The sequence below is a fragment of the Antechinus flavipes genome, chromosome X (genome assembly GCF_016432865.1).
Source record: "Antechinus flavipes isolate AdamAnt ecotype Samford, QLD, Australia chromosome X, AdamAnt_v2, whole genome shotgun sequence".
NCBI classification, from domain to species: domain Eukaryota; kingdom Metazoa; phylum Chordata; class Mammalia; order Dasyuromorphia; family Dasyuridae; genus Antechinus; species Antechinus flavipes.
Genome location: NC_067404.1, coordinates 25557155 through 25567419, shown reverse-complemented (window position 1 = coordinate 25567419; position 10265 = coordinate 25557155). Strand labels below are relative to the sequence as shown.

Below are 10265 nucleotides of genomic sequence, written 5' to 3'. Positions count from 1 at the left end.
CCTTTGGGTAGTGACATTCACCCTATCTTCATAAACAGGCCCCATTTGTGCCCTCTCCTTCATAAATCTTCTCTGGAGTCCCCTTCTTCCCCAGCAGGGGACCCTTCCCCAGAGTCTCCATTTGGCAAAGGTACAAACACTACTCCCTCTATTGTCTCGGGCGAATCAAGTTCGATGGGAGATGGGAAAGAACATCTTTCAATGCTAGCAGGGATTCAGGGAAGCTTTTATGGGGACCCAGTGACTTTCTTTTCATTTAGGATTGAAAGAGTGGGGGTTCTCAGTCAAATGGGTGACTAGCAACCTCCAAACTAAGAAATAAAACACCCCAACCAAAGTTTTGGAGTAGTTTCACCCAGGATCATTTTATTTGATGACGTGAAGGTACAGGTATATGCAGTAGACAGAGAACATCATTATTGTGAGCACACAGATGTTCCTGATTTGCTGTTGGAGATCCACATCCTGCCTTGGTGCTTGCTTAGCCTGTCTTGGTGACTGAATAGCCTGTCTCCTCTTCACTCTCACTAGCTTCCTGCTGTTTGTGGTTGAAATCCGTGCGTTATGAATGTTACGATGGAACCTGATTCTGGTGTTTGGAACCTGGATGATGTGGCTAGTGATGGCACGGGTGCGAGGAGGGCTCTGATGGAAAGTGACCGGCTCGGTAGTGTGCTCACAATTCTGACGACGACGATGGTGGTGGTGTCGGTGATGGTGGTGATGATGGCGGTGATGTTCTCGCTGCTGTTCCCCCTGCTGCTCTCGCTCCCATTCCCGCTGTGGCCTCTGCTGGATGTTATAATTAGGGAGGCTCGGGAAGTGAGGTTCAGCGGGGTTGACTTGAAACTGCTGCAAATTTTGTTCAGCTCGGTTGACTTGTAAAAGCTGGAGTGCCCGGACTGGAGAAGCCCTCCGCCATCGTAATCTGAAAGCCTCAATATGGCGATGCCGATGCCTGGGGTTTCTGGCCCAACGATGAATATTTCTTCCCCAGAACCACATCTGCCATAATTGTCTCAGTATCCTGGCCATGTGCTGAATCCTAGCCCAGAGCTTGCGCAGACGTATCATGAACAAGATGAAGAGCACGAGGTATAGCGTGGCCTTCAGGACTGCTTCATAACCATTGTCCTGCCGAAAGAAGAGCAGCTATAGATCCATTGCATCCCATTAACTAGTAGCTTTAGTTGCTAATATCTCAGGTGTCTTAGAATATGTCATGAAACCCCAAGCTCTGGGAAGCAAACTAGTAATGTGGGACCCAATCGTAAGTAATATCTACCATAGGGAACAAAGGGTGGGGATTAGTACCTTAGAATAGATGTCCTGGGCCAGAACGGGGATCAGTTCAAGGTTCGTTTGGAAGAAGTTGGAAACTCGAATAGCAATGGTGCACACGTAGTTGTAAATAATGTCCATAGCTGCCAGGAGATTGAGCAGCATGGTGGCAAATCTTCATCCCAGAGGTTCTGAAAAAGAAATAGGTGACCAGGAGCGCAAAGGAGAAAATCTGTGGTCAGTCTAGGGACTCGGTGAGACATCACCTCTAGCTGGGTGGAGAGGGGATGGAGGCTCTAGCTCCAGTCCCTAGCAGGGACAAGGTGGGTGTGTGAACACCAGCTCGGCCACCCCTATAAATACACCCAGGGAAAGGCGTCATAATCAGTGACATCACAAAAACCCTGGCAGTGAGGTCAGCCTGGGAGGAGGCGTTTGTGACCTTATATGGTAAAAGGGACTTTGGGGGTAGCTTTTCATTGGGATAGGTTCAGTGGATCAAACTGGCCACTTGCTACCTTTGTGGCATTTCTTCTTCTTGGCCCTCAGTTTCTTTTTTAGGAAAATGAGGGACATTGGAATCAAAGGAATATTGAACTTGATGATTCGGGAAGTATACCTGATGGGGCCCTGTGAATTCAAGCTACCAGGCCTGGGTAAACTTCTCAGAGTAAGTCGATGGCACAGTCAAGCTATTGCCAGTGAGGGATCGAGTACTGAAACACTGTGAATGATGGGAAAGGTGGCACTGGGCTGGGCTACTGTAAATGACCCATTTTTCCTAAAATGGGAAGGAGGGTAGAGTCTGGACCATAGAAGGCAACACCCTTGACATCTCTCTCTGCCAAGATTCTAGAGCACACTAATAGGAGTTATAGAAAGTACTGGTGCTACCAGGAGAGTCAACATGGTTAGCTTCCTTCCGGGCCTTGCCAACACATCCCCCACCCCCACCCCAGCTTCCTTCACGTCTCTGCTAAAGTCCTATCTTCTTCAGGACTCCTTAAACTCTTTCCAGTGGCCGCCCCTTTTTGCCTGAGAAATTTTGATGTGACTCTGGATACGTAGCTATCGAAAATAAGTATATGAATCGACCGCTTACTGAGAATCATAATTTCTCAACCCCCACATTCAGTTACAAGATCCACAAATTGAGAAGAGTGAAGTGGGGGACACACAGAGACAGAGGGAGAGGGGGAGAGAGACAGAGATAAAGATCTACATGAAGCCTTTCATCACTGTTATTGTCAACCCTCAGGGTTGTCATCTATGCTACCTACTTACTTTAGAACCTGACATTTGGTACATCCTCTTTCTGAGCCTCAGTTTCTTCTTCTGTAAAATGAAGGACACTGAAGTGATGGATTTATGATTAAAATCATTTCTAGTTCTGTGGCTTCCCCCGCTTTCTTTCTTATTTAAAAACATTTTATTTTTACTAATTTAAGACAGTTTTTTTAAATTGATGTAAAAATGTTTTTGAGTTCTAAAATAATATGGAATGCTTCACAAACTTTGGCGTCATCCTCGATGCAGGGGCCATCCTAATGTTCTCTGTATTGTTCCAATTTTAGTTCACGTACTGCCAAAGCAATCACCAGCTATGGGTCTTAAACCGAACCTCTTCTCTTTGCCCCTGAATGTGCCCTTAGTGACGTCCCCATTTATGTCTATGGGACAAGCTACCACTGGTCTTCCGCCTCTCCCTTCCACCTACCAACTCTGAGAGGTTCCATCACCAGAATTTGCCTCCCATAAATCTATATTTTCTTGTACTCTCTTTATGTTGCTATTCCCCTCCCTATCTACTCCCCTATCTACAGGAGAGGCAAAAGGTGTAGACAGTGTAGTAAGAGAGATATAAGAAGATCCTGATCAAGAAAGGGAGGGGGTGGAGAAAGACATGAGGGAGAGAATGAAAGAGAGATACGGAGGAAGGAAGAGAGAAATAGTGGTAGGAAGGGAAGCAGGGGAAGAGAGAGTGGAATGGTGAGAGGAACAGAGGGAGAAACGTGGGGAAGACAAAATGGGAGAGAGGGAGGCAACAGAGAGACACAGTCAGAGAGCGCGCCTCAAAGGACTCTGGGAATTCAAATCACTAAACCTGGGTGAACTGAATTCCCTTCCTTTTTATCAGTGTTATCAGTCTTCAGTGTTACCACCTTTGTGACACTGGAGGACACAACTGTATAAGAGTGAGAGGATACAAAATGGAAGAGGGGAAGGAAGGAAGACAGTGGGAGAGAGACTAGAGGGACACGGTGTGATGGGGGACAAAGAGACAGAGAAAGTGATAAAGAAAGGGGGGAGAAAATAGTGGAAAAGAGGAAGAGAGAGGGGGAGGTAAGAAGGTATGAGGAAGAGAGACAAAGAAAGAATGGGACAAAGGGAGAGGGAAAGAAGACATGGATGTAAACATGACTTTGAATGAATCACTTTGTATAACAGTGAGAGGAGTGAAGTGGGGGACACACAGAGGGGGGGAGAGAGACAGAGATAAAGATGAGAGAGAGATTGAGATTGAGATCGAAGGTTCCCAGGTGGAGGTAGAGGAAGGAAGCAAGGGAGAGGAGAGAAGAGGAGAGGGGGAACAGATGAGAGAAAGATATGACCTCAGATTAATGAAAGAATAGGCCTATGGGACAGCTATCTCACTGACAGGAAGGGACCGATCACAGCAAAGATCAATCAGTGAAACCCCCAGGTGAGCAGAAAAGGGGAGCTGCACTACAATACTGCAAAATGCTTCATTTTTCCTAAAGTGGGAAAGAGAGTATTCAGAGAGGGAAAAGCCAACAGCCTTGAATTCTCTCTCTCTCTCTCTCTCTCTCTCTCTCTCTCTCTCTCTCTCTCTCTCTCTCTCTCTCTCTCTCGATTCTAGAAACCATTCCAGTACTGGTCACAAAAGGCAAGTGTTGCTAGTTACCGTCACTAAGGCCGGAACTTGCCAGATTCATCCAGTTCTTTGGTGCCACAATTCCCTCCTAAAGCCCAGTGTTGTGCAGGAAACTTTTCATCAGTGTGAACTATTCAGTTTGCTACTCTGGGACCTTGTGTAAGTCAGAGTCTAAGAGGATGAGGGAAAGGGGGGTAGAAGAGAGAGAGAAATGGGCAAGGAGGGAAGGAGAAGAGACAGAGAGACTGAAGGGGGAGGGAGAGAGATAGAGAAATGGAGGGGATGAGAGGGAGGGAGGGAGGAAACTGATGAAAAGAAGGTAGAGAGAGGGGGAAAAGGGGAAGTAGAGAAGAAACATTAGGAGAGAGGGAAAGGGAAGTAAAACAGGATAGAGAGGGAAGAGTAGAAGAGAGACAGGTGGAGAGAAAGGAAAGAAGAGAGGGAGAAATGAGGTGAAAGAGATGAGAAGGGGAGAGAAATCTATGACTTCCTTCTCAGGTTAATGAAAGAACAGGCCAGTGTAACAGCTTTCACTGCCAGTGAGGGATCAATCAGTGAAACCCCTTGGTGAGTAGGAAAGAGAGATGGCATAATAGACACAAAGGGAAAGAAGGATAAGAGGACCCGGTAAATTCAAGTCACCAACCACACAACTTCCTACCTTATTGATCTTGTATGAGTAATTTGATTGGGAGGATAGACCATGACAGGAGAACAGAGAAAGAGGAAAAGTGAGAGAGGAGAAGTAAGGGCGGGACAGAGAGTACAAAAGAGAAAGTAGAGAGAAGAGTGGGAATGGAGAAAGGGAGAAGAGAGAGGGAGGAGAGAGAGAAGACAAGAGAGAACCAGTGACATGACTTAGTGAGATCAAGTCATCAGGCCTGGGGAAACTCTGTCTCAGGGAAGGTTCCACCTCCAAAACATGGCAGCCAAGTATCTCTCCTTCTTTTCAGGAACAGCCTTTATAATGATTTTCCCTTTGTACAAGACTAATTGTTTAGAACATATAGTGGTGAAATAGGAGATAGTGATAAAAAAGGAGGGGAGAAAGGAAGAAAGAGGGAATAGAGAGGAAGGGTAGGAAAGAAAAAAAACAAAAGAGAGGAGGGAGGGAAGGAGGGAGGGGGAGAGAGAGAGAGAGAGAGAGAGAGAGAGAGAGAGAGAGAGAAGATGAAGAAAGAAAGAGGAAAGACAATGCATGTGAGAGAACACACTGAATTGACAACAGTGGCCTGAATGCACACCCATCTCAAGTAAATGACAGACCAGGCAGATGCTTCAGTCAAGTCAGTGCCAGCCTGTGATCTCTCACTGAACCCCTTGGTGAGTGACAAAAGGGCCCCTGGGCTGGGATCCTAAAAAGGGCCCTTTATTCCAAAACTAGGTAGAAGGTAGACATCATTCAGTTGTTAAGCTAATTGCTTTGACTTCTCTTCCGCAAGATTCTAGAATACTTGAAAGAATTATGAAAAGTACTGGTCACTTAAAGGGGTAAGTCTAGTTAGCTTCATGAAGCACATATCATACCAGAATAAATTTGTACTGCATTGGCTCGTGTATTTAAGAAAATTACTATGGTGAGTAGAAAAGCTGTCCCAGGGTAAAATGGGGCAAAGGACCATTTTTCATAAAAAAAGGATAGAAACTAATATCTGGACATTATAGTCCAACGATCCTGACTTCTCTCTTCCCCAACATTTTAGATCACATTCACCAGTTGAGCACCAGTGTCAATAACGACCAGTATTGTCCCTAAGTATGGGTGACACCCCAGTCATCAGGCTTTGGCTTGATTTACCTTTTAAAATCTAACCTTGTGCTGGGAAGTTTTCATCTGTACATTTACCAGTGGCTAGCTCCTTAAACTGTGCTCACCATGCATATGGGGCTTTGTAAGTAAAGGCCGTGGTTTGGGAAATTATATTTTACTATCATGCATTGTTTCCTTTGCATACCCATTTTATATAATGGTATTACTGGAGTCCCCTTAAAATTTTTTAAGACAAAGGAGGTCACCGGGGGGAAATATACAAGAAGCTTAGGTCTTTAAAATTTACTAACATTTTGACCAAGTATACATCACTTCTATGAAGAGAGTGAAATGGATGGTGAGAGAGAATGAAAAAGAAAAAGAGAGAGAGAATAAACAAGGAACATTCAGCAGAAAGATGTAAGGGAGAGAGAGGGAAGGACAGTGGGAAGGAAGGAAGAAGAGGAAAGAAGGGAGGGAGAAAAGAGAAGGAAAAAGAAAAAAGAAAAAATGACAAGACTCATTTACTTTTCATCAGCAGAGCCTGGTGAAAGCACTTCTCATGTTAAAGAAAAAATGGTCAGTGGGAATATGCCAACCTGGGATCTCTCAGCGGAGCCTCTGGTGAGTAGGAAAGCTGACCCTGGATTAAAATGGGGAATAGGTCCATTAATTCCTAAAACGGGATACAGAGTAATGGCTGGACCGTGTAAGGCAAGGATCCTGACGGCTCTCTTCCCCAACATTCTAGATCTCATTCTACAGTTGAGCAGCAAGTGTCAGTAAAGATCAATGTCTTCAGTAAATATGGGGTCACATCCCAATAATCCTATTCACTTTGGCTTGATTCACTTTTTAAAATCCAACCTTCTGCTAGGAATTTTTCATCAATGTTTTTACCGGTGGCTCAATCCTTAAAATTTTTGTCGGCATGCATATCGGCCTTGTGAGGAAATGTTGGGGTTTGGGAAATTTGGGAAATTAGCATGCACTGTACCTTTGCATACCCATTTTATATAATGGTATACCTGGGGTCCCATTTGAAGATAGAAGTAGTTACCAGGGGGAAAAGTATAAGAAGCTTAGGGTCTAAAACATACTAATATTTTGACCAAGTGTACATCACTTCTATAAGGAGAGAGAAATGGACAGCAAGAGAGAATGAGAAAGAGAAAAGAAACAAGAGCCATTCAGCAGAAGAATGATGTAAGTATAGAGAGAGGGAGGGAGGGAAAGGAGGAAGGAAGAAGGAAGATAGGGTTAAAAGGGAAGGCATAATTTTAAAAAGGGGAAACTGACAAGAAACATTGAACTCACATCAGTAGAGCTGAGTGAAAGCAATTCTCAGGTTAATGAAGAAATGATGAGTGGGAACCTCCAAGTAGACCCCCTGGAGAGTGGGAAAGGTAGCCCTACCTTCAAATGGGGGACAAGCCACTTTGTCCTAAAATGGGATGGACACTAATGTCTGGACAGTATAATGCAATGATTCTACCTGTTCTCTTCCCCAACATTCCAGGTCTTGTTCTGCTTTTGAACACCAAGTGTCAATAAGATGGCTTCAGGAAGTATGGGTCCCCTTACAGTAATTCTGCTCTCATTGGTTTCATTTACACTTTAAAATTCAAGTTTCTACTAAGAATTTTTCATCCATGCTTTATCTGTGCTACCTACTTAAATTGTGGTCAGCATGTAGTTCCCAGAACATCACCTTTTACTTATATGGGACCTTGTAAGGAAAGGGTGTGGTTCTGGGAACTACATTTTTCTATCACTTCTTCTTTATTTTCCATATCCATTTGAAATAATGGTATACCTGAGGTCCCCTTAACATTTTTAAGATAAAAGTGGTCACCGGGGGAAAAATACAAGCTTAGGCCTTTACAACTTAGTAACATTTTGTTCCAATATATGTCATTATTATAGGAAGTAGAATGAAATGGATAGTGGTTGAAAATGAAAAAAGATTAAGAGAAAAAAAACAAGGGATATTCATCAGAAGGAGGATGTAAGGGGGGAAAAGAGGGAGGAATGGAAGGGAGGCATGAAGGAAGAAAAAGAAGGAAGGAAGAAAGGATAAAAAGCGAAGGAAAAATGAAAAAGGAAGGAAAAGCTGATGACTGAATTCTCATCAATGGAGCTGGATGAATGCACTTCTCAAGTCATTAAAAATGGTCATTGAGAATATCTGAGTCACTGCCAGCCTCATAGCTCCCATTGGACCCCCTGGTGAGTAAAAAAGGTGGCACCCTGCTGGGTAGGAAAGGTGGCTCTGAGTAAAAATGGGAGAAAATTCCATTTTTCTAAAAATGGGACAGAGACTAATGTCTCTGATATATGCACTGATCCTGACTCCTCTGTTCCTTTAAATTCCAGATCTCCTTTACCAGTTGAGCACCATGTGTCAATAAGGACCAAGACCATCCTTAAGTATGAGTCACATCCCAGTCATCCTCTTCTCTTTGGCTTGATTTAACTTTTAAAATCCAAACTTGTGTTAGGACATATTCATCAATACCTTTACCGGTGGTGGTGAAATCCTTATGCTCATCATTCCCCATGGTGCTTTGTAAGTAAATGTTATGTTTCAGAAAAAATGTATTTTACTATCAGGTATTGAAACGTTTGCATACTGATTTCATACAATGGTAAAACTGGAGTCCTCAAAAAATCTTTATGACTAAAGTGGTCACCAGAGGAAAAACTTCAGGAACCTTCCCTCTTTAAAATTTGTAATATTTTGACCAAGTATATGTCAGTTCTATGAGAAAAGGAGTGCAATGGATTATGATAGAGAAACAAAAAGGGACAAAGAAAAAGAAAAGGGGATATTAGCAGAAGAAAGATGTAATGGGGGACATGGGGAGATAGGAGTAACAAACAAGAAAGGAGGGAAGAAAGGAAAGAAAGATATAAAGGGAAGGAAAAATAAAAAGTGCTGGAAAAACTAATCAGACTGATTGAATTCTCATCATGAGAGCAGGGTGAAATCAATTCTTGCGTTGATCCAAAAATAATCAGGAGAAGCCTCCAAGTCACTGACAAGCCACTGATCTCTCTGTGGACCCCCTGGTGAGTAGAAGTGACCCTGGGTTAAACTGGAGGATAGGTCCATTAATTCCTAAAATGGGATAGAGAGTAATGGCTGGATGGCATAATGGAAGGACCCTGACGGCTCTCTTCCCCAACATTCTAGGTCTCATTCTACAGTTGAGCTCCAAGTGTCAATAAGGATCAATGCCTTCTGTAAGTATGGGTCACACCCCAATCATCCTGTTCTCTGTGACTTGATTTACCTTTTAATTTCCAAGCTTGTGCTGGGAAATTGTCATCAGTACTTTTACTAGGGACTAGCTTCCTAAATTGGGCTCCTCATTTGCATGGGGCTTTATAAGTAAATATTGTCTTTTAGGATATTATATTTTACTCTGAGGCATTGATTACTTTGCAAAACAATGGCATAAAATGGTAAACCTGGAGTCCCCTATAACTTTTAAAGAAAAAAGGTGTTACCAGGGGAAAATGTAAAGGAAGGATAACTCTTTAAAAATTATGATATTTTGACTAAGTATATATCAGTTGTATGAGAAAAAGAGTACAATGGATCACAAGCGAGAAATAAAAAGAGACGAGAAAAAATAAAAAGGGACACTTAGCAGAAGAAGGATGTAACAGGAGACAAAGGGAAGGATGCAAGGAACAAACAAGAAAGGGAAGGAAGGAAGGAAGAAAGATAGGGAGGGAGAGAGGAAGGAAGGAAGGAAAGAAAGAAGAAAGGAAGAGAGAGGAGGAAGGGAGAAAAGAAGGGGGAATGAGGAGGGAGAGAGGGAAGGGAGGAAGGAATAAAAGAATCAAGAAGGATGAAGGAAAAGTGAAGGACATATTTTAAAATGTAAGGAATAACTGACAAGATTCATTAAATTCTTATCTGCAAAGCCAGGTGAAAGCATGTCTTATGCTAAATAAAAAGGAACAGAAAGAAACTCAAGTTATGGTGGACCACATGATTTTCAGGAGACCCCCTGTTGAGTAGGAAGGTGGGCCCCTGCTGAGTATCAAAGGTAGCACTAAGAAGCCCATTATTCCAAAAATGCTACAGAGACTAATGTCTACATAGGATATTGCCATGATCCTGACTCCTCCGTTCCTTTAAACTCTAGATCTCATTCACCAGTTCTAGTCCAAGTAGTCAATGAGGACCAAGATCTTCCGTAAGTATGGTCACATCCATGTAACCCTGTTCTCTTTAGCTTCATTTACCTTCTAAAGTCCAGCCTTGTCCTGGTAAGTTTTCATCAGTGTTTTTCCCAGTGTCTAGTTCCTTCAGTTGTGGTTACA

At 43.1% G+C, this 10265-nt stretch overlaps 1 protein-coding gene, 1 long non-coding RNA gene and 1 other non-coding gene across 3 annotated transcripts; 1 reads left to right on the top strand and 2 right to left on the bottom strand.

Moving 5' to 3' along the window:
* Positions 1 to 338: 338 nt before the first annotated feature.
* On the bottom strand, positions 339 to 1595 carry LOC127543088 (uncharacterized). The gene is made up of 2 exons (XM_051969107.1): positions 1315 to 1595; positions 339 to 1134 (listed from the first exon to the last, which is right to left on the bottom strand). Exons 1-2 carry the CDS (start codon positions 1444 to 1446, stop codon positions 367 to 369), a joined length of 900 nt encoding a protein of 299 aa, XP_051825067.1. The 5' UTR covers positions 1447 to 1595; the 3' UTR covers positions 339 to 366.
* Positions 1596 to 2771: 1176 nt separating this feature from the next.
* On the bottom strand, positions 2772 to 2879 carry LOC127543281 (U6 spliceosomal RNA). The gene has a single exon (XR_007949186.1). It is a non-coding gene; the product is annotated as a U6 spliceosomal RNA (small nuclear RNA).
* Positions 2880 to 4168: 1289 nt separating this feature from the next.
* On the top strand, positions 4169 to 8984 carry LOC127543092 (uncharacterized). Its single transcript, XR_007949129.1, has 5 exons — positions 4169 to 4336; positions 5406 to 5500; positions 6469 to 6551; positions 7063 to 7133; positions 7447 to 8984. It is a non-coding gene; the product is annotated as an uncharacterized LOC127543092 (long non-coding RNA).
* Positions 8985 to 10265: the final 1281 nt, after the last annotated feature.